General features: G+C 31.0%; 1 protein-coding gene across 2 annotated transcripts in view; it reads left to right on the top strand.

The window, feature by feature from the left end:
* LOC134721464 (uncharacterized) overlaps positions 1 to 23,150 on the top strand; it is a 115,385-nt gene that overhangs the window by 79,579 nt on the left and 12,656 nt on the right. For both annotated transcript variants that reach the window (XM_063584511.1, XM_063584510.1), the window contains exons 13-19: positions 1,444 to 1,491; positions 3,723 to 3,773; positions 9,245 to 9,360; positions 9,933 to 10,015; positions 14,431 to 14,495; positions 14,853 to 14,915; positions 17,256 to 17,370. In XM_063584511.1, coding sequence (XP_063440581.1) covers positions 1,444 to 1,491; positions 3,723 to 3,773; positions 9,245 to 9,360; positions 9,933 to 10,015; positions 14,431 to 14,495; positions 14,853 to 14,915; positions 17,256 to 17,370 — 541 coding nt within the window. The remainder of the gene's footprint in view (positions 1 to 1,443; positions 1,492 to 3,722; positions 3,774 to 9,244; positions 9,361 to 9,932; positions 10,016 to 14,430; positions 14,496 to 14,852; positions 14,916 to 17,255; positions 17,371 to 23,150) is intronic.

Genomic DNA, 23,150 nt, shown 5'->3' with positions numbered 1-23,150 from the left:
AGCTTACGACGACAATTGACGCAATTAAAGCCACAATATTACAAATGTAAAACAATAAAGAGGAGAAAACTGACTGCCTTATTAATTTACAAAACAATGAACGAAAAACAAATATGTAACACGGCAACACAACAAAATGCACTGAATTACAGGCTCCTGACTTAGGACAGAAGGTAGCAGGGTTGAATATAATAGCCGTTAGCAGTTATTTTCTTAATCTGAAATGTGTTAATAAAATTCAAACTTAAGAAAAACGGAAAATAAAATTTTGTTGTGATTAGGTACCTACCTGTGTAGGTGGTGTTGTAATCTACAAATTAAGATAATCAGATCAAATAGCATTAAACGATTATACCAACAAAATTGAACCGAAATGAGTCTGGCAAATTCAGTTTTTGCTATATTAATAAAATTATGAAACCCTGTAATTAAATAAAGGTTGTTTTGTTGTGGAATCAGATCTTTCATTATCTTCAAAAGTTGATACTCGGCCTTTTTGTAAATCTTTCCTTTTTTGCTAAATGTGTTTGGTTATGCTAACACAAATAATCTTTAGGAACAATTTGAATCATGGAATGACATTTTCAATGCTCTTCAACTTTTTACATATACTTGTTTGGATTTATGAACATGATAAATAATTTGATATGAGCGTCACTGATGATTCCTTTGTAGACGAAACGCGCGTCTGGCGTCCTAAATTATACTCCTCGTACCTTTGATAACTGTTTTACACAGAAAAGTTGTTAAGACATTCGAATTATGAACAAAAAATCTTGTATGAGAAAAACGGTGCTTTTAAACCTTGATCTCAGATACTAATCATAATGTTGAACCATTTTCACAGACAGTTCTATCTTTTTTAATTAATTTTCCGAATAATTCGAAAAATTGGAATAGTATTTATCCTTACAAATGGTTTATTTATAAGATTTTTTTCACGATCTATACCAGAGCTTTCGCGATTGAATCGCAATACCTGACGATATTCCTTCACGATAATTTTTCTCGAAATACCGAATGACATCCGTGAGTGTAGTTTGAATATGCCTATTATCTTGAAAATTAGTAAAGATACACCCTTTCGATAGCTACAAAGATCAGCAAGACAAGATTAACAAATTATTTACATGTTGCCGAACTAATATTTTGGTTTTTAGAACAAATTAGATTTTGAAAATATAAATAATGGCAAGAATACAGGGTATAATGGTTAGAAAAAGAAATTTCAAACATTATTAATCATAACAAACCAATCATACACTAGTTTTATAAGTAATCATATATTTATATGCTGTATTTTGCACACATTGTATGTTATATAAGCGAAAATTGTTGAAATGCATGACTTATTTTATAGTTTCTCATTATAAAGAGATGATGGATAGTATTCATTTCATATGATGATTTAACAATAAACACTGTTTTATTTTCAATTCAAAGGGAATTGCAAACATGGGGTTAACCTGTTACGCTAGTGGTATTATTCAGGTAATTTAGTTTCAATTTTCTTTGCACGCATACATCCGATACCAAAAAAAAACACCATGTTTGAAAGAAATAACAAGACATAAGAAAATATTTTTGACATCTTGTTAAACTTAATAAAATATTGAAAACCATACGTTATTAATTTCTTGCGTCCGAAGCGCTTTTCTGGATTAACCTTCATCAGGAACGCTCAAAGCCAAACATTTGAAAACCGAAGATGTATAAGTATCGAAACCGTTGAAGAGCTGTATGTCAAAAATACCTAAAATAAATAGTCAAATTCATCTAAAGCCAACTTTGCCTGAGGTAGTTGAAACCTTAGTTTCTTAATAATTTATAAATTTATAAACGGACAATTTTAGTAAAGTTTTTTTAATCATGTCAGTACCGAAATACTGACTACTGAGCTGATGATACCCTCGGGGACTGATAGTCCACCAGCAGAGGTATCGAAGTTCATCACATGGATTTTATATTGATATTCATGAGAAACATGACAGTATTTATAAACATATTAAGCGAAGTCATGATTGAAAAACTCAAGCATTTTTTTTTGCGTTTTGAAAGACAGTTTTCCTTTATTAAGCTTGTTAAGTTCATCGATTTTTACTAAACACATTAATTACCGATGGCAATCGTTCCGAAGAAAAAAAATAAATACAAAATTAGAAAACTTACACATTGTTTGAAATGTTAGAAAATATGAAAATCGTAATGCTTTACTCAAAATAACATAGATGGGAACGTTCTTTCTTACAGAGTTCGTACATTCTTGTAATTTATGGAATAATGACACTAGGAATTGACACAACATAATTTGTTACTGTCAGCATCATCATGTCCAGACAAAATAAGCTGACATAAAACGTTTCGATAACCCGATATCGATTTACTGCTCCCCTTAACTACCGTGGATAAAAGTTTACAGACCCTATATGTTGTATTGTTATATGCATTACCGACTTAATTGTTTATTATTTGTGCTTATGCAGATTAAACGACACATATAAAGTGCGCATATCATTCTAATGTACCACCAACTTAAGTTCATATAATCAGAACTGTTATATTCCAACCCTCAGTGTAATACTCTTTCGGTTATGTTTTTATTACTACTTGTATCAACTAGTGTGTCCACTCCTTACAGTGCTAATGTTATTTCGACCAACAACATTGTTCATCAAAGTTCCCAAATATTATTGCTAACAATTAAGTTACTAGTATTCACCAACAGTTATTGTACATGTTGTAATGTTCTTAACTGACCTAGTGTAACTGCCCTATTGTTTCAGGACCCATGGCGAGGTTACCAAGTTATCAACGACTGGCACAAAACTAATGATTATACCTTTTAGTGTTTTAGATAAACGTTTCACCCTTTTTAATACTTTTCGTGACCGTAAAGTTCGATTTTGAATTTATCCTTGTGTCTTGTTTAATATTCTTTGGCAATATTCAGTGTCCTAGTTCAATCGAAAATAACATAGTTTTGTCTAAACAAAATTTCTCAAATGATAAATGTTTGAGAGAATGTTTGACGTAACGTGATGTTTTTATCGAATTTTTTATTTTTGTTTCAACATCGTTAATGTACATTTATTTGACGTGTTTGAGCTTTTGATTTTGCCATTTGATTACGGACTTCCGGTTTTGACTTTTCCTCGATGTATGTTTTCTTTCCTGTGGTATTGCGAAATGATAAGAAAAATTATTTAATTGCTTAAAATGAATACCTATCAGAACTTTCATTCTCTGAAATCAAGCTCGTGTCTAAAATTAAGGATAATCTTTCGGCTAATTCTTCGTATCGTTTTTGTGTTTTTTCCTTTCTAGATCTTCGCATAAGACATATATTTTATGCTTATTTGAATATATGTCACACCAATCATTATCTTAAAATGTTTATTCATCTCACGTTTTGATCTTCTTCTAAATTGAATATTATGATATACATTAAATCTATTTTCCAATTTGAAAATATATAACTTTGCAGGAGAATTTTATTTGATTATAATAGAAAAAAACATGTACCATTTAGCCACTCCTGACCTAGATGATGAACATACTCCTTTGATTATATCGCCAAAGAACATGAAATCAAATCAAACAAACGTGTTGTTAATCATCAATTGCAATATACAAACGATTCTACGTTTTTGATAAAAACAAGGTAAAATCAACTTCATAGTTATCGGCATGATCCTGACAACTGTTTTCGTGATTTATTGTAGATACTTGCACAGACAGATCTGTTTTTGAAGAATGTTAGGTCAAATGATAAGGTAGGCCATACGTGTAAATATGTAAACATTTGTTACGAATGTTACAAGCATTATTGTATTGTATTACAAGCTGTTCATAATAGTTGGTGTTTTATTTTCTTACAAGTTAAAATAACAGGAAGAGATGGTAAACACAGAACTGTGGTCACGACTGTTTAAACAGTAAAACTGACAAAGTTGCTATCGTATATCACTATCAGTCATGTACGCAAAGGAACGTGAATCTTCTCTGCTGTGATCAATTATTTCTGTCAGATTCTAAGATTTTCAAAATATAATATACTGGTATTGTCCTGGTATGACCCAAGCGTTAATAAATTTGTTGGTATGAACAACCAGCATCGATTGTAGATGGTAGGGAAATGTCAATATAAAGGAGTATTATATCAGAGAATAATAGTGAGATTTACGGCAACACGACGGGTGCCGCATGTGGAGCAGGATCTGCTTACCCTTCCGGAGCACATGAGATCACCCCTAGTTTTTGGTGGGGTTCGTGTTGTTTATTCTGTAGTTTTCTATGTTGTGTCATGTCCACTATTGTTTTTCTGTTTGTCTTTTTCTTTTTTAGCCATGGCGTTGTCAGTTTGTTTTAGATTTACGAGTTTGACTGTCCCTTTGGTATCTTTCGTCCCTCTTTTAAGATAAAAATAAAATGTGTTGTGCTGTATGGAACAGTTCCTCCATTGAAATAAAACCTGGTAAATAAGATCAAATTATTACGCGTTCAATTTATTATAGATGAGCTGCGATGAGCTTCATTGTACAAAAACATATTTTGAAATTTCTGTTTCATGATAATAGAAAATGTCTTACAAATAGCTGTGACCAGCATCACTGAATTGGTTGTCATGAAAATATTGCAATATAAGACTAGTTTTGATTTATCAAGGTACTCCATATACGGACAATGCATGTTAGTAAAATGTTTGAAAGTATGCGATATTATGTAAAGTAAAGTCATGAGATGATTGTCAAAATTAGTGAAAACTAACAAAGAAAATAATTACTTAATAAACAATATTATTTCAATTCATTTTGGATAAAATTATATATCTACTCACTGTTGGTCCCAATTTATATCTACTTTCTCCGTACCCCCCTAAACGTTTACTGAAAGATTAGAAATAAAGTCTTCATAGTCATGAAAATTCAATGAAAAGACATTTCGACATATAACGTACACCAAACGTCTTCATATTATTCAAAACAACTGTTTAAGTTAATCCGTTAGAAAGAAATTTAAGAAAATAAAAACGTTGATGTAACAATGAAAAGTCCTACTAATAAATCTAAATAGAGAAGGTGATACAAACATTTTGATATTCGTTAGTACAGTAATTATAGTTTGTGCTAGCAATTTGTTATAAAATCTATAAACATTTAACTGTATTGTAAGAACTATTGTAACATCATTTCTATATATAAAAACAACCTCTATAAGCAGTCAGGGGCATTACTTAAACAAGTAACAATTAAAATTACCTATACAAGTAATGTTGAAAACGAGGCTAATTTAAATATAACTTATATAAGTTATTTTACTGAATATTATTTTTATAGGTGTCCAAGAATACAGATTTTACTAGCTTTAAATAATTTTCACAGTTATCTGGTTATTTTTCCCTTGATATATAAAAACTAATTCTTCAGAAACACTAATTAACTTTCCGACGCACTTATCTTGCATACCGACGCTTTTGGGTCAAAGATTGGTCTCTTGGGACTATTAAATTATCATTTTCCTCTAAAATCTTGAAGTGAGACTGGTATAAATAGATAGATACTTGTGAATTAATTAAGACCTGAAGTTATTTACAATTTGTAACCTAAATTAAATACATATGTGCCTTAGATAAGTGTTATTGCTATTTTTATCAAAAATGTTTAAAATAACTTATTCAAGTAATATTTTTGTCATTATTTTCAAAGTAGCCCTTTATCTCTATACCCCTCTCAAATCTGATAAATTCTTTATTTTATGATATAAAATGTTGTTTAAAATCATGAAAACTTCATTTAGTCTATGTTTCTATTGAAAATTAAAATGACTCTATTAAGTAATTTTATTATTTTTAAAATAAAAAATTACTTATATAAGTAAATAAAAAAAATAACTTGTTTAAGTAACGCCCCTGACTGATAAGGTTTGTAGAAAATTGATCTCTTGAATTTTACATCTGGGTGGATTATCTGTTTATCTTCAAGACGGCTTCAAGCATCTTTCAAGCATGCATGATGGATGCTTTAAGAAGATAATGCAACTATTTTCCCTTATATAAGAATTAATACAGTCAAGAAAAATATAAGCAAATATAGAATATACTTGTCTTTGCTAGCTATTAAACTGTAGAAATAAAATGTGTTTCGAAAGAAAACAAGAACACACAAATATGAATAAACTTTTGAAGCGAATCAAATCATCTAGTTATTGCACTTCTCGTTCTTGAATTATAAGGCGATAAAGTCCCTTTCAAAAGTTGAAAATTGAATGAAAAAATATAATTTCTAATGTACTAATGAACTCAAACTCGTTTACGATAGACGATACACAAGTTTGAACTTCAATCTATCATAAATTATAATAAATAGGGAAAACTATTATAAAAAGTTTTTTTCCAACTTTTCTCCCGCATCTGCACAGACATTTCTTTTCTTTCTTCCGGTCTCGTTTGTCGTGAAACTTCTTAAAATAAAAGTGAAAGTATTCCTAATTTTACAGGACCAACATCGGGAACGGTACGGTATTTCCGTTTTTTTTAAACATCAAAATATTGTAGAATGAAAAAAAATAAATTGATACGAACTGCTTTCTTATCACCGATAACGTCTGTCTCATATTATAAGTATGTTATCAGTATGTTTCAAACATATTGTCAGCAAACTGTGTTAATAAGTCAATTAGACAATTGAGACATGATGTCCTGTAACAAAGCTAAAATCGATGATAATTGATTAGTTATTATATATTTTTTATGCCACATATAAACATTTACGTCGTCTGGTCCTTTTAAGTACCAAACGTGAGTTATTCACGAATTTTAGTATGACTGTTTGACTGAGTATGACTTTGCATAGCTATAAGACGTTTCGCGGTATTTGTTTATGTAGCGTCATGTATATAATTCTTTTTATTTGTAATTATGATAAGATATCGTTTTGTGACTTATCTTTTGTGGTTGTGATTACATTTGTTATTTTCTATTCGCATATAAAAATAAATATAATTAATCAACTAGTATTTGTATGATTTTATTTTAAAGCAACTATGTGCACTAGATTTAATGTGCTTGCATAGTTTGATTTGGAAGAAAAACCGATACAGTCAGTTGCACTAGAACTAGCACCTTTCTAAATGAAAATGTCTTTAATTGTTATAAAATGCACCAAATAGCATATTTAGAAACCTCATTTTGATTTATATTAATATTGTATTGACCTTTTGGTGTGAATGTCTAATTAATTAATTTTTTATTAATTTTGGTAACTCGTAGTTAATATGTGATTAACATGTCGAATTGTAATACAGGTCCTTTATAGCTTGTACAACATGATAACTGGCCTTTACACAACAAAATATTCTAGTCATTAAAGGAAAAAAGTGAAATAATACAAATTCCGAACTCCAAGGAAAATTCAAATGTTAAAAGATGTAATCAAAAGGCAGAGTCAAAAGTTCAAACACAACCCACGAATAGATTACAACTGTCATAAACAGGCATTTTCTTATATAAAAAGGTGAATTGAACCGGGTTTTATAGCAAGGTGTTCCTTTTATTTCTATGGCAGACAAATAAAATTGCATTGTGTTGGCAATAACATTTTAAGGAAAACATAGAAACATTATAGGTGAAAAAGTCAAAAATAGGAATACAACAGTCAACATTGTGATTTTAATCACTTTAAAAAAAAAGGCATATTTACAAAGCGCATTAGCAAATAAAAACAACCAAGGATACAAAAATTAACTATAGAACAATAACACAATGACGGGATGTATACGCACACATTTCCAACCACGTCACGTGTAAAAAAGAAACACAACAAGGCTTATAAACAAAGAACATTAGCAAACATGAAAGACGATACACAAGTTTGAACTTCATTCTATCATAAATTATAATAAATAGGGAAAACTATTATAAAATTGAATTATCCAATAGAAAGGAAAGCAAATACATATGATCAATAGAATGACCAAATTGGAAAACTAATAAAATTGAGAATGGAAATGGGGAATGTGTCAAAGAGACAACAACCCGACCAAATAAAAAAAACAGCAGAAGGTCACCAACAGGTCTTCAATGTAGCGAGAAATTCCCGCAACCGGAGGCGTCCTTCAGCTGGCCCCTAAACAAATATATACTAGTTCAGTGATAATGAACGCCATACTAATTTCCAAATTGTACACAAGAAACTAAAATTGAAATAATACAAGACTAACAAAGGCCAGAGGCTCCTGACTTGGGACAGGCACAAAACTGAGGCGGGGTTAAAAATGTTTGTGAGATCTCAACCCCCCCCTATACCTCTAACCAATGTAGAAAAGTAAACGCATAACAATACGCACATTAAAATTCAGTTCAAGAGAAGTCCGAGTCTGATGTCAGAAGAGGTAACCAAAGAAAATAATCAAAATGACAATAAAACATAAATAACAACAGACTACTAGCAGTTAACTGACATGCCAGCTCCAGACTTCAATTAAACTGACTGAAAGATTATGATTTCATCATATGAACATCAGGCACAATCCTTCCCGTTAGGGGTTTAGTATCATACCATCATAACATATATGAGGAGAACATAACCCGTGTCATGCCAACAACTGTTTTTAGAATAAATGTGTTTAGTTCCGACGCAAAGATATTATATAGTATATTCAGAGTTATTGAACACATGATTCAAACTTATTATGCGCAATATGAAAACAAAAGTAGGCATCCAACACTTGTCTAATGGCAGAGAAGAGAACAAAGTATTCAAATATCTGCAAAGGCAATCAAAAACTTAAGCAGACCATATCTAAGTTTAAAGTTTCAAAGTTTTATTATCGACTTATGATATTTTGGTGGTAAAATTACGATTTTGAAGAAACAAAATAAAAAACAAGGAAATTTTTGTCTGAAATCAATAACTTTAATAAGATTTTATAATATATGAAAAACATTGCTTTGTATCGTTTCTTTTGTTGAGATTTGGTGTGACATAGGCTCAATATAGCATCATTTTTTTGTAAACGTCCAGATGATGCGTAATAATTGTCATTGCTATCTGTCATATATAGATATTTCTAAATGAATCATATTTTGGTAAGTGTTGAATATATAGTTGTCTCATGACATTAAAAATACACATTATACTTATTATATAAATCCGATTTATCAGCATTTTAAAAAGTAAATGCCGATAAATAAGTAACTACAGTAAATATATATTGTATATATAACACATACAAATATATATTACAGCACCGGATGCCATTGGCATATTCTCTTTCGAGAGTACTGCTAGAAATAAATAAACCTAGTAACCAAACCGTAGTTGAAAGGAAAAACATTCAAAAGGTTTTTGAAATAATAGAACAGTAAGTTGGATTCATTTTAGCTTAACTTATTTGTTGGTTCATATCAGATACATTATTGATTTTAATCTTGAGGCGATTGCAAATGAAATGAGTAACTTAAATAAAAAAAAGTAGATCGCATTATGCAGTGTCTTTCTGATTATTCTGATATACATTACAGATTTTATAAACAAGTTTATGATAGTGAAATAAGTGTCTGGGGGGGGGGGGGGGGGGGAGGTAAATCATTACTATTATACTAGTCAGTTTAATATACATGCAAACGATAGTCTTAGCTATATCATGGCATTTGTATTAATATCATGAGAAGTGAATTTTGCAAAAACAGGCATACACACACTAAATAAATTTCAAACACAAGATCTTGATTACCGTGCTATATTTATGTGGTCAATTTTAATGTTTAAGATTGACAGCAAACAAACAAGTAAATTTAATAAAAAGAATGAAACCAATTTTAGACAAATATTACAAAACCGGTTTGAATCAAATATACATTGCCGAAATGATATTGTAATATAACAACACATCATACATTTTTAAAAGTAAATTTGTTTGTTATTCCTTTGAAGAGACCCTTCATTTGTGAGTAGAAGTTCAAATGATTGCTTGGAATTCCTGATGTACATTTTTGAAAGATTAAACGGGGAGAGTAGTAAGTATGAATGCATTCTATTTCCTTACAAACATAAACAAAGCTTTTCACATTTCTATGAAAACGTATTTATATTGAGGGATAAACCTGGTAGAGAAAAAACACCTTTCATGGAAGTCAAGTATACATGTTTACAAATCAGTGATTTAAACATTGATTGGGAATGGATCTTGGAATTTCTCGTTACATTGAAGACCTGTTGGTGACCTTCTGCAGTTGATTTTTCTATGGTCCGGTTGTTATCTCTTCGATACATTCCCCATTTCCATTATCAATCTTATTTGTAGAAGAGGATACTGCAAAGTAAATTTTGAACGCGCCATAAATATCAATCATAGGCAAATAATTCAACACTGTAAATATATCTTGTATATTGTTATAAATATTAATTTTATAGTCAGTGATTTCAAATTAGACTAATTAGCATTTTAATATACATACACATATGCACATTCACAACTCTGTGATTTCATCCGTCTGATAAAGTATATTTAACACATGGCAAGAGTGAAATCTCTTTGTTCTTACTGTGTTAAAACCTGGATTATGCACACCAAAGATGTGCATTTAGTTCCTCAGATATACTACACAGTTCAAATATATTTTGCCTGAAGGGGTGGTTCGAGAATTTTGAAAGGGGCGTTATTCCATCAAATTTTTTTTTTTATCACCGAGTGTAGCGAGACTAAAGACAATGTTGACGATTTTGAGCTAAAACACGATACATTGTCCAAGCCAAGGGTTAAAGACCTAATCGCCCCCACTGCGAATCCGCCATCTGCCTTGAAATTACGACAAAGTTTAACTTCGTACAAACATCGTAGTTTCAAAATAGAAAAAAGAAAGATTTCGCATTCCTTTAATTTTATCTATGCTGGGACATAAAACTTTTTTATTATATTTTGTGTAAAACGTAAATCTAAATAAGTGTTTTAAAGTTAGAAAGATAGTTAAAACAATTTCTGGTAATTTCTGCCAAGAATGAAATGTATCTTCTAAGAATATCCGAATAAAAGAAATCTGATTTGGATTAGTTTCAGACTCAATGGAATTTATAACGACTTTTTGGATATCTATTCCTACAAAGGGACTATTTTTGGATCGAATTTAATGAGGATCATATTTGAGTTAGTTTCAAAACGGGGATAAGCTGGAGTTCAATCAGACTTCATTTAGATGAATTTTAAAAAGAAATTTGGGAAGGGGGGTTGCTGGAAGTTAAAGGTTTTGAAAGAGAAACGCATTTTCTGTTAATTTAACATTTTAATTTTAGGTAATATAACATATTCCTCAGTTCTTTTTTTCTCTAAGCATATCATCGAGGGAAAGAAATTCAAAAGCAATTAATCTAGTTTAAACTCGATAACCCTTGCAGCTATTTTTTTTTCATACACCGATTTGAAAGTACACAGTTTGTCAGAGTTTTAATCGTCACCAATAAAATAAAAATTTGGGAATACATTTAACGGAAACGATTAAAAAAAAAATATACCAATATCGCAATTTTAGAATGAGTCTAAATATAGAAAAAATAATTCAAAACTTACCAAAGTCGTATTTCCCCTTTTGTTACCCTACAATACACTTAACTAGGATTCGTTGATTGCGGAATAACGTCCACATTTCGAAAACGTTCACGTAAATTGATTGCGTCATGTGTTAAAACAGTTATTAGCCAATCAAGTCGATTTATGTCATTTAATCTGCACAGCACTAGATGACCCAATAACTCGAACTTTTACGTTATTATGTCATCTCGTGCTGTGCAGATTAAATGAAATATACTGACTTGCTTGGTCAATGACTATAATATAATTTAGCTGTACTCTATGATCTATTAAATCACAAATACTAATATTGTTTATTAATACAAATGTGAAACAAAAGCAAAATCGTCAGTAAACTTATGAATTATATTTGCAACTAACCGGTCTCGTTTTGGGAATTTACCTTCCACATTTTGTAGGTTAAACACCGATGTTTAATATGAATTTTTAGATTATAACTGTAAAATAAACGACCCACATCGCCATTCCTTTCAATTTCTGAAGAAAACAACCACGATTTCAATTACCAATTGCACCTGGTTGCTTAAAATGACAGTTACTCATCAACAGATTTCATAACTTTAGCATCAAATATAACTATTGTATAAGATTTACAGGCAAGGGATGAATAATATGCATTTGTTAACATTATCCTTTGTCAGACAAACAATTTATCAACTTAAACTATTATTTAATTTTAGGAGGTGTACCTAGGATTAAATGTCTGTACCCAGTAATGAAAACATGTCGGTCGTTTCTCGTGTGCCGTTGATTCATAATGTCTGATTTTGTCAGTTAGATTTGACATCACCTTTTTTAATTTACCTCATCGTCTTTGCTTTTTAAAATGACAGTCATTTCTGTTACCTCTAAGGAAAAATACAACCCCAACAGCTACAAATTGTACATGCTCAACTGATTTATAGATACATGTATGATAATGTAGGTAATTACTTAGTTGGTAAAGGTGAAATCTACAGAAATGTGATTTGCAACTTAAGTTACCTTGAAGACTTTCAAATGCTTGGTGTTTGCAAAATGTAGATACATGTGATGCTTATAAAATTGTTCTTGTATCTGTGTCATTCTCATTTTCCTGAATAGTTTTCATTGAAGATTACAAACAAATAACAAAAATGAGCAACATTATAGATAAAAGAGTCGACTGAAAAAATAAGTCATTATGCATTATGATGAGACGTTAATTGGTTAATTTGGTGTTTTATCTTAAATTTCCATTTCGTATAGTTATCACTGATAACCACTACATCGGCAAAATCACGAGTAAGTGTAAAAGTAACTTCTAGAAAGATTCAACTCATGTTGGATTATTTGTTAACATCGTACATATATACACATGGAAAAAATATTGCAACACCTTGATTTTATAAAAGTTGAAAAAATCAGTCTCTTTTTTTGGATGAAATATAATAAAATATGTGTATGGTATTATTGAAACATAGTTTATTATATCATTGGTATTGAAACGAACAAAAAAAGTTTGAAAAAAAATGATTTATATAACCACAATTTTAACAATAAAATGAAGTGTGTTTTTTTTTACCAAAAAAATGCATTTTACAACTTTTACTGTAGTCGAACTTTACAATGTCAGACATTTCAAAATTAATCTTCAGATGACTGTTCGCTTCATGGTTGGTCGTTATACGCCAAAGAATTAGTACTTTGTGCGCAGCCTCCAATCAAACGGATAACCGCATCTCAACGTCTTCTGATTCCTGCAATACATCGACTAATATGTTGTTAAAGTAGCAGCAACCATTCTGATGAAGGGCATTGTTTATTTCATGATGTGTTTGAACTGGTGTGTCCTTTTGAGCACTTTCCGACCAAAAGGGTCCCATATATGCTCGATATGGTTTAAATCCGGGCAACGATCGGGCCAAGGACGATGAACCAAAATTCCATTTGAACATTGGATCTTCCTCCACGATGTTAATTTCCAACTTTGGCGAGCTCTGCACTACATTGTTTTTTTCATTTCAATTTCAATTTGGTGTTGCAATACTTTTTCCCAACTGTATATACAAATACAAATACAAATATTTTATTGGCACAAACACAATTACAATAATTGGCAATGGCTCATACAACTGATATACAAATAGTAATAATGCATAGAATATCAATAGGCATATTTCGAACAATATCATCGAACGATATCAATATCATCAACAGTAAATGATTAAAAAAAGATATATCAATTACATAGTTGGTCAAACAAAATAAGTATTGAAAATAACGACAATATTAATATGTAATATTATGAACAATGATTATTAGCAATTTTATAGAGTTTGTTCTGCTTTACGCAGGTTCAAACTGTCTGAGATGAAAGAGGAAGTTAATTTTAGGATTGTGTATGAATTATTATTTAATAAAAAGATTATATTATTTTCATGTTTTTGAAATTTTGTAGGATCAACAATTATATTTAAAACTTTATGGTAAAATATGTCCCTCTTAGTAGAGTATTTTTCGCAATGTAAAAGAAAATGTTTTTCATTTTCAATTTGACCAGAATTACATACAGAGCAGTATCTCTCATTTCTGGGAATATTTAGATGTCTCCCTCTTTCAATCATCAGTGTATGAGCGCTTATACGGATCTTACATATTGCAGCTCTGTCACTTCTGTTTTTTAATATATCAACATAGGGTGGTCTTCTGCCCATTATGTAGACACTTTTGAAAAAGTCTAACTTTTTGGATTCAAATATATTTGCATTTTGAACTTATCATATACAATTAAGATGTTGAATCACGTAAGATACAAACATTAGAAACAATGGTATCATATGTTGACATTTTCCTGCTGTATATGCTTTTATTTTTCTGTTCATTTAGAAGATAATATTTCAATGTTTCAAATCAAGCTGCAGAACGTGATTCACGCTTCACCATGCGGTCATGTAAGTTTCGATTTCGATTTTTTTGTTAAAAAAAAGACCATTTATATGTAATAATCATGATAATCCTTGTTAACATAGAAAACATGAACAAGACCAAATCTGTCATCAAATACCAAATCGTGTAATTCATTACGGAAGTAAAGTATATTTAAACCATCTTTACTTCTTTTTTTTAAATTTAACACAAACACAAACACCTAAATAATGATATTTATAACGTCTGAAAATATGAACACGACAGCAACTTTAAAATAATTAGAATAATTTCTTGATGTTTGCAAGATTATAAAGGTAAAATATTTATCTTTAACTGCTATTATGTTGGCAAATATATATTTTATCATATCTTATTTACAGTTTGAACTTTGTGACATTCAGTTGTCATATCACCTCCTTATCCCACTGTACAGCGAGACGCATGTAAGTACTTAAATAGCAATTGTAAGATCTGGTTCTCGTTTAATTTATAGTTTTTACAAGCATACACTGCTTATTTTCAAAAATTGCGTAGAAGGTATTTGCACGTTTTGCTATTTTTCCAAAAGGTTTGTCAATGAAAACAACAGAACATGTATACTAGTAGGTGAATTTAGTATGAATTCCATTGAGGTAACTTTCAACCAGAGAGCAAATGATGTGTGTTTTAGCATGTTCATAAAAAATACTAGGTTACCTTACAACCGTAATAGAGAAGCAGAAGATACAAAGAAGTATTAAAAAACTGTCAAACTAACAACGCCAAGACAAAAAAAAAGAGAAAATCTAAAAGGCAAACAACTGTCTCCTAGACGAAACATAGAATGTATGTCTTAAACTTTTAAATTATCCTTTTCGTCAATGTAGGAGTATTTGATTATATTAGATTACATGCATTCAATATATTTGGTTGTTTCTAGTTTAACACGTCATTGCTGATATCTTTCTATATTGTTTATGGCAACATTCGTTCACAAGACTGTCATATTTAGTTCACTATAAGGCACTTAAAATTTGCAGATAATGTGTAAATGTCTGATATTCGAACTAAAAACACGCGATGTTACATGTAAATAAATTGAAACAAATAACTCTAAAATGCTCTTACGTTAACGACAAAGATGTATACAAATTACAACAAAATCTGCGACATAGACCTTTTGCTTTAATTTTACCTTTAAGTTAATGAATTTTAAGCTATGATACATTTACAGTTGGAGAATATATACACTACTATTTATAAGCATTTTGTTTTAACAATTCAAGAAAATCATTAGAAAAATACGCAGTCATGAATATAAGCTATATAGATAGAAACATCTAAAAAAAAAATGATAACCTTTTCTTGTTTTTTGTTGCGATATCCTAAAGATATTATCTTAGACGAAACACAATGTAAGCAAAATTTGAATGACTCACGAGGAAATGCTTATCATATGACATCCACAAAATAAAAATAAACTTTACTGAACTGACTTCACGGATTTCATAATTAGCTTATTATCGTTACAAAAATGAATAGCATCTACTCTGCAAAAGTCGTAGGTTCAAGATAATACTTTACATTGTGGTTCTATCGGTCATTTGCTAAACTTTTGGACCAGTTGCCTATGACAAATATATATATAGTAATAGACACCTTTCATGGTCAATTTTGATTACCTTTACACATCATTTTGTTTGAACAATTGTAGTTTTAATAGGCATTCAGCGTTGTATACAATCTGGTACAGTACTTGCAACCTTAGGTGTTGCGGAGACGATTTGAAATGTGCAGTGGAATAAATTGTTAATTTAAGGTCAAGGAACAGTAAATGGGCTATGTCGTATATTTGCTAAAAATTTGCATACAACCTTGGCTCGTTGAACTACAACTGAAAATCGAAAAAAAAATACATTTATCTCTTTTATCATTTGAAATATTACTGATTGATTTCTTTTAATATGGATGAATATTTGTATAGAAAGCACATAAAATCGGCGGAAACCCTTCTAAAATTTGTCTTAAAATCGCCAATCTCTAATTCTACTCCATAGATTTTTCTTAAAAACTATATGTTGTTGTACATAAATTTCCGTTATAATGATTCAAAATAAAGATAGGGTCATCGACTTCGTTTTTACGGTATACATCATTCAAAGTTGCATTCTTTGTGAAAAAATCAAACAAAACGTCGATGTATACGTCACATAGATTTGATGTTCAATGTGCATACAAACAATTTTAAAATTTACATAGGCGATGTTAGTATACAGGGTTAAAAAATCAAAAGTATGTAAGAATAAATTTCAGAAATAGACCGAGATTTAAAATAGTCCAAAAGTTATATATAGAATTTATAAGAATCAACAAATATTGGTTCATTTCAATTTATTAAAATGGAACAACGAAAATATACCTAATATTTGCATTCTGCACTGTTATATAATTCTATATAAAAAAGTTAAAAGTTGCATATGCTGTTTGAGGAGAATTGTGTATGGTGATAGTTAAACTGGAGCATAAACAATGAATGAATAAATTCCAAAAAGGGTTCATGGGGTTTCATAATTTACAGTTCTCTCGCGAAACAAACAGAGACTCAACGTAAGTTATCTTAAAACAAGTTGTTGACATGTTGTTATGCTATTTCTTTAAATAAAAATAGTATTTTATTAAAACAGAACATACAAAACGTTATTTATCTTATATATTTACAAACATAAGCTTACTATATTAAGATCTCTTATTAAAACGATCGGAGGTTTGCTCACATCCTTCTTTGCTATGTCTTCTTGTCATAGGATTTTCAGCCGTCAGTAAGGTATGGTTTGAGGAAGCTGTTACAAGAAGGAGAAACATTTTCCGGACATGAACTTCCTTGCAGACGGTGTTATGAAGAAAAAACTTCAAAAAATGGTAATAGTTTTGTGATTTTTTTGCTATATAATGTAAACACAAAATCCTTATAACATCGGATTTCTTTTCTTTTAAATGAAGCATTAATCAGTATTCTTCAGACTTTTCAGTCTCGTTCAGTCTCGTTGAAATATCGTTCTTGGATTATTCCCAAAACATGTGATACAAGTGGAAAATATCAATGAATTTTCAAAATGTTATAATCAAACCTATCTCTGTGAAAAAAAATGTGTTTTTACAATGAATGGTTTTTGAGTTATTCAGTTTTTGAATTTGACGACCAATAAAGTCAGTATTTTAAGCCAAATTTGGAGAAAACGTGTTAGGGATACAATTTTTTTTTACAAGAATCATGTACATCCGATATCATTTTTGGTCTTTTCAAATTCCTAAGATATGTATTTTTTCAATAATTTTTAACCAAAAAGTTGAAGTAACATGTAGATTGTTCTTAAAACTGAGAAAAAACACAAAAATACAAAATTGACATCATGGTAAATTTTACACAATAAAGCGTAAAAATAGAATAAAACTTTCTTATATTAACACCTATCTATAGTTTTGTTAGGTAAAATTTGTCAACTTCATTTTATAGAAAGTATGAAAAAAGGATTATTTGTGGAACTGTGATGTTTTTCAAGATAATACACCAAAAATAGGTAGAATCGATGAAAAATGGGTAAAATCATCAAAATTGGGCATTTTCAAAGGGCCGTAGCAAAAAAAGAAGTGCACCACCATATGATTTTGTCTTCACTAATTATTTTGTGTCCGTCTTATAAACCAAAAAATCAGAATAAGAAAAAGAGTTCAATTCTAGAAATGTTTGCCTCCTCAGAGGTGTATATCTTAAGGTACTTGGGTTTGTGATTTTAAACATCATATTATAAATTACGTATACCAGTGAAACAACTATTTATCCCACTTCGTAACTCAAAACTTCGCTTATCAGCGATGCATGCAGAGAAATATAAAAAAGACCAGATTACACCAGGTTAAAAAAATTAAACTAAGGAATCAACTTCCATAGACAAAGTGGACATTAGATGGATCTGCCGTGTTTTTTTGGGTCTTTTGGTGTTAAAGCTCTTCAACCTTTTTGGTCCTTATACATCCTTGGATTTCAAAATTTTGCTTTGAGCGTTCTTGGTGAAGGTTAATCATGAAGATCTGAGGACCAATCTTCAAAGGTTTTTTGTATATATTAAACAATACAATTTATAAGTTATTTATGGTTCCAAAAACCATGGTGTATTGACATTCACTGATTTGGTTCATTGAAATATTTAACTGCCGAAGCAAAGGCATTTGGAAATATAAACACCGTAAGAAAGAATTAGAGTGAGGTTAACTTACACAGGGAGATATCTCGAAATCAAGTAGTTGCACTAATAAGAGACTATCCATGTTGAATCGCTTGGATCAATCAATGTTCGATTACCACAATAATATCGAAAATTACACAACACCTACCTCACCATCGCCGTTTTGATGTAATTTTATTTAAGAAATAATTCCTTCGTGTCATGCTCTATGCTCATTTTAACATGGGTAGGCATTATATTTGTCGATAGTTTACACTGATCATTAGCGAGGTGTGAAATGTGGTCAAATATAATGCCTACCCACGTTAAAATGAGCATAGAGCATGACACGAAGGGATTATTTCGATTCTAATAGGACAAATACAGTATTTTTATAGGTCGAAGCGTACGAAAATACCGTAAAAATGTTTGGCTTTTTCCCGTTTCCTCCTCGAGGAGCCTGTGTATTACATTTCATATTTGATAAGTTTAAAAACTACGAGCATGGTAAATATATGTTGTTTTATAAAAAAATATATAAAAAAAGTTTATGCTTGCTGCTTAAATATATAGATTTAAAAGGATAACGATGGAAATAACGTTAATATACACAGTAAGTTCGTACGCATGTGTCAAACATATTTTTTATGTTCATTAGAACACGACTTTGTTTACAAAGCGTTATAAGGACGTCATATTAGAATCAAATTTGAATTGTAGATTTAAAGTTATAACCTTCAGTTTGATAGTTTTTATTTGTTTGACGTCACGTTAAGCATTAAAGTCTTTGCACAAAAAACAATCATGAAGATCCACGAAATTTAAATTTATTCCAAATTTACAGAGGGAACATTGAGTTTTACCCTAAAATGTTTGTACGTCCATCCGCCAGTTCGTACGTACGTTCATTAGTCCTATAAAATATGACTTCACATTTATCTCCAATGTTATACTTCTTCTTCTTCTTTCGTTAATCAGCAACGGAAAATATACCATCACGCTGATGCTGTGTCATCAAGTGCAGGTGCTGTACAAGTTGTGATTAACCAAATCGGAAAAAAATTAAATAACTATATACAAGTTTAAAATTGTGGTTGGTGCAGGATAAAAACAAGGATGATCTTTACAGCATCACTGTGTCTCTGGTCTCAGGATGGAAGTGTGACCAGAGGTTTTCCTTAAAAGTGTCCGAGTCAGTGTCAGTTGCGATGTTTCCTGGTAGATGATTCCAGTCTCGGATTGTTCTCGGGTAGAAGCTGAATTCGTACTCGGAGGTGTTGCATTGTGGCTGCATGATGCTGACTGTGTGGCTATGACGAGTTTTCCTATTGTTGACGAGGTAGTAAGTCGGAATTTCTGTGGCTACTTGGTGGTAAAGTATTTTCTGAAATAGTATCAAACGATTTGCTGTTCTTCTCGTTTCAAGAGTCTGCCAATTCAAAGATCGTATAGTTGCGGTCATAGAGCCGGGTTGGTAGTTGTAGTTTTTGGTTACAAATCTTGCCGCCCTGTGTTGTACCATTTCTATCCGTTTGATATCCTTCTTCCAATGTGGGTCCCATACTGAGCTACTGTATTCCAGATGTGGTCTTACTAGAGCAATGTATGCATGTTGTTTAATTTCTTGGGGGCATCTATATAAATTTCTTCTGACAAAGTTCAGTTGTTGTGAAGCTTTGTTAATTTTTGAGGTTATGTGATGGTTCCAATTGAGCTTGCTGTCCAGCTCCACCCCTAGGTATGGGTTATGTTCTTTTAGTTCCAGTTTTGTAGAATGTAAGAAGTATGGTCTTATAATTCTTTTACGGATGCTATGTGTTGTCTGTAGAACGTAGCATTTCTTTGGATTAAATGACATTTTCCAATCAATAGACCATTTTTCTAATTAAGTTAAGTCTTTCTGTAATATTTCTGTATCATTATTGGTTTTGATGTCTCTATATAATAAGCAATCATCTGCAAAGAGTCTTATGCTGGTACCAGTTGTTAAATTATCCCCAATGTCATTGATGTATAACAGAAATAGAAGCGGACCTAAAACGGTGCCTTGTGGAACTCCGGATCGTACGGCTGCAGGTTGTGATTTACAGCCATCCAGGAGTACTGTCTGTTTTCTATTTTGAAGCCAGTTGTCTATCCAATTTACTATGTACATGTCAATACCTTTGTTCCTTAGTTTGTGTACAAGATGGCGATGTGGCACGGTATCGAAGGCCTTACTAAAGTCCAGTATCAGTATATCTGCTTGTCTTTTATTATCTCTTATTCTAGCTAGATCTTCTATGGTGTTTATAAGCTGTTGTTCGCACGAGTGGTTTTTCCTGAATCCATACTGGTATGATGACAGAAGTTTGTTGTTATCCAGGTAGTTCATAATGCTACTAAATATGATATGCTCCATAATTTTGCACGGGACAGATGTAAGAGAGACAGGACGGTAATTTGCTGGATCTGTTTTATCACCCTTTTTAAAAATCGGGATGACATTACCGATGAGCCAGTCTGTTGATACTGTTCCTAATTTGATGGATTTGTTAAATATTATCTCCAAATATGGTGCTATTTGTTCTGCTGTTTCTTTCAGGACTCAGCAAGGTATTATATCGGGTCCTGTTGCTTTATTAGGATTTATATTTTTAAGCTTTTTGATAATTCCAGGTATCGTTATGTTAATTGGTTTCATGTGTACCATAGGTCTTGGTAATTTTGGTAGCCTAAATTCAACATCTGTATAGAATCGTATGTCTATGTTCTGGTTAAAATCAATATCAGAAAATGCTGATTCGTACTGCTGATTGAGGATGTTTGCTTTTTCTTCTGCATGTATGATGTCCTTACCATTCTTATTAAGCATGCTGATGTCACTACTATCCTTCTTCATACCTTTTATGTACGACCAAAATTTCTTGGTTGCAGCATATATTTGTTCTCTGCAACTGTCTGTATGTGCTTTTGTTGGTTCTTCTAGGGTCAGAATGTCTTTGACATATTGGTCATGGTTGTTTTGGAGTTTCTCTTTTTACTATTTTTCTATAAAATTTAAAATCTTTCCAGTGTTTCTTTTCATTTGATTTTTTGGCTTTGTTGTAAAGTCTCTGTTTCTTTCTTATCATTTGTTTAGTTTCTGTTGTTATCCAGGGAAGATTCCATCTTGTGATAGTATGTTTTGATGGTATGTTATTTTCAATTGATTCTGTAACTAGGTGTTTGAAGTTTGTCCATGATGTTTCTACACCTTCTGTATTGGTGTCTTCTTTGAACTTATCATGTTTTGAACTTAGGTCTGATCTTATACCTTCCATGTTCCCCTTTTTATACATGTTTATTTTCCTAGGCGGTTTTTTGTGAATTTTTGCCTTTGTATTTATAGTGATCTTAACAATGTTATGGTCGCTTAATCCTGGTCCTACTTCTACTTTCTTTACAAGCTTAGGGTTGTTGGTGAAACATAAATCTAGAATGTTGTTTTCTCTTGTTGGTTCTGATACAACCTGTTCAATATTGTGGTCATTTATGATATCTAGCATCTTTTGGTTGATGCTTGTGCCATACTGAGCTGCTGGTTTGATTGATCCATTTTCCCAGTTTATGCTTGGAAGATTGAAGTCGCCCATTAGTATAATGTTGTTGCTATTTGTATCAATCATACTCAGTGATCTATTACTTATACATTCTTATACTGAATATGTATATAAATGAGGATGAACAGTAAAAAAGGGAAAAAAAACAAGAGCAAAATCAGTCGGAAAGCAAGGCCTAAGAAACATCCGTTGTTGCTACTTTCTTAAAAAACAATGGTACTGATATTAAAACCCGCCATTCTGAAATTACGTTGATTTCCCGGAAAAAATAATTTGACGCCAATTTGGAATTTTTTCTTTTGTCTGTTTTTTAATTGCCATTAAGGTCAGGAATAGATTTCCTTTGATTTTTTAAAGTATGGTTAATCATGGTTCTTATTATTAAAGAAAATAATACTTAAACAAGTTAAATTGGCCGTCTTTTAAAAATTACATAACGCCGTTGATCGACGTTTATAAATTATGCCTTTAAGTCGGTGAAATGTTTGACTCAACTAAAAACAAGGTAAGGAAATCTTATACTGTCTTTGCACAACCTTAACTGCTTTAGATGACTGACACAAAACTCATTCATTGTTTATAATAATATATTTTTTTTGTAATAAAGGAATCCTGCAATAGTAAATGAAATAGTGTTGTCCTAAATTTGAACTTAGGCAGCCAAAAACCATTCCAATTTTTTGATAAAAAAATATTTCTTTTTTTACTCTGAGAATTTTTTTTTGTCGTTTTACCCTCAGCTGCAATTAAATGCTTAAATTGAAAGAGAAGAATTGTTTTCGACTTGTCGCCAAAAAATTGATTGTTTTTCACCAAGGCGAAAAACAAAAGTTTGTCGGGAAAAACATCCATAGTCATCCCCTTCCCCTCCCCGAAAATAAAATGGTTGCTGCTT

The sequence above is a fragment of the Mytilus trossulus genome, chromosome 6, assembly GCF_036588685.1.
Source record: "Mytilus trossulus isolate FHL-02 chromosome 6, PNRI_Mtr1.1.1.hap1, whole genome shotgun sequence".
Classification (NCBI taxonomy): domain Eukaryota; kingdom Metazoa; phylum Mollusca; class Bivalvia; order Mytilida; family Mytilidae; genus Mytilus; species Mytilus trossulus.
Note: the sequence above shows the minus strand (reverse complement) of the source record. Positions and strands in the feature narration are given on the sequence as shown.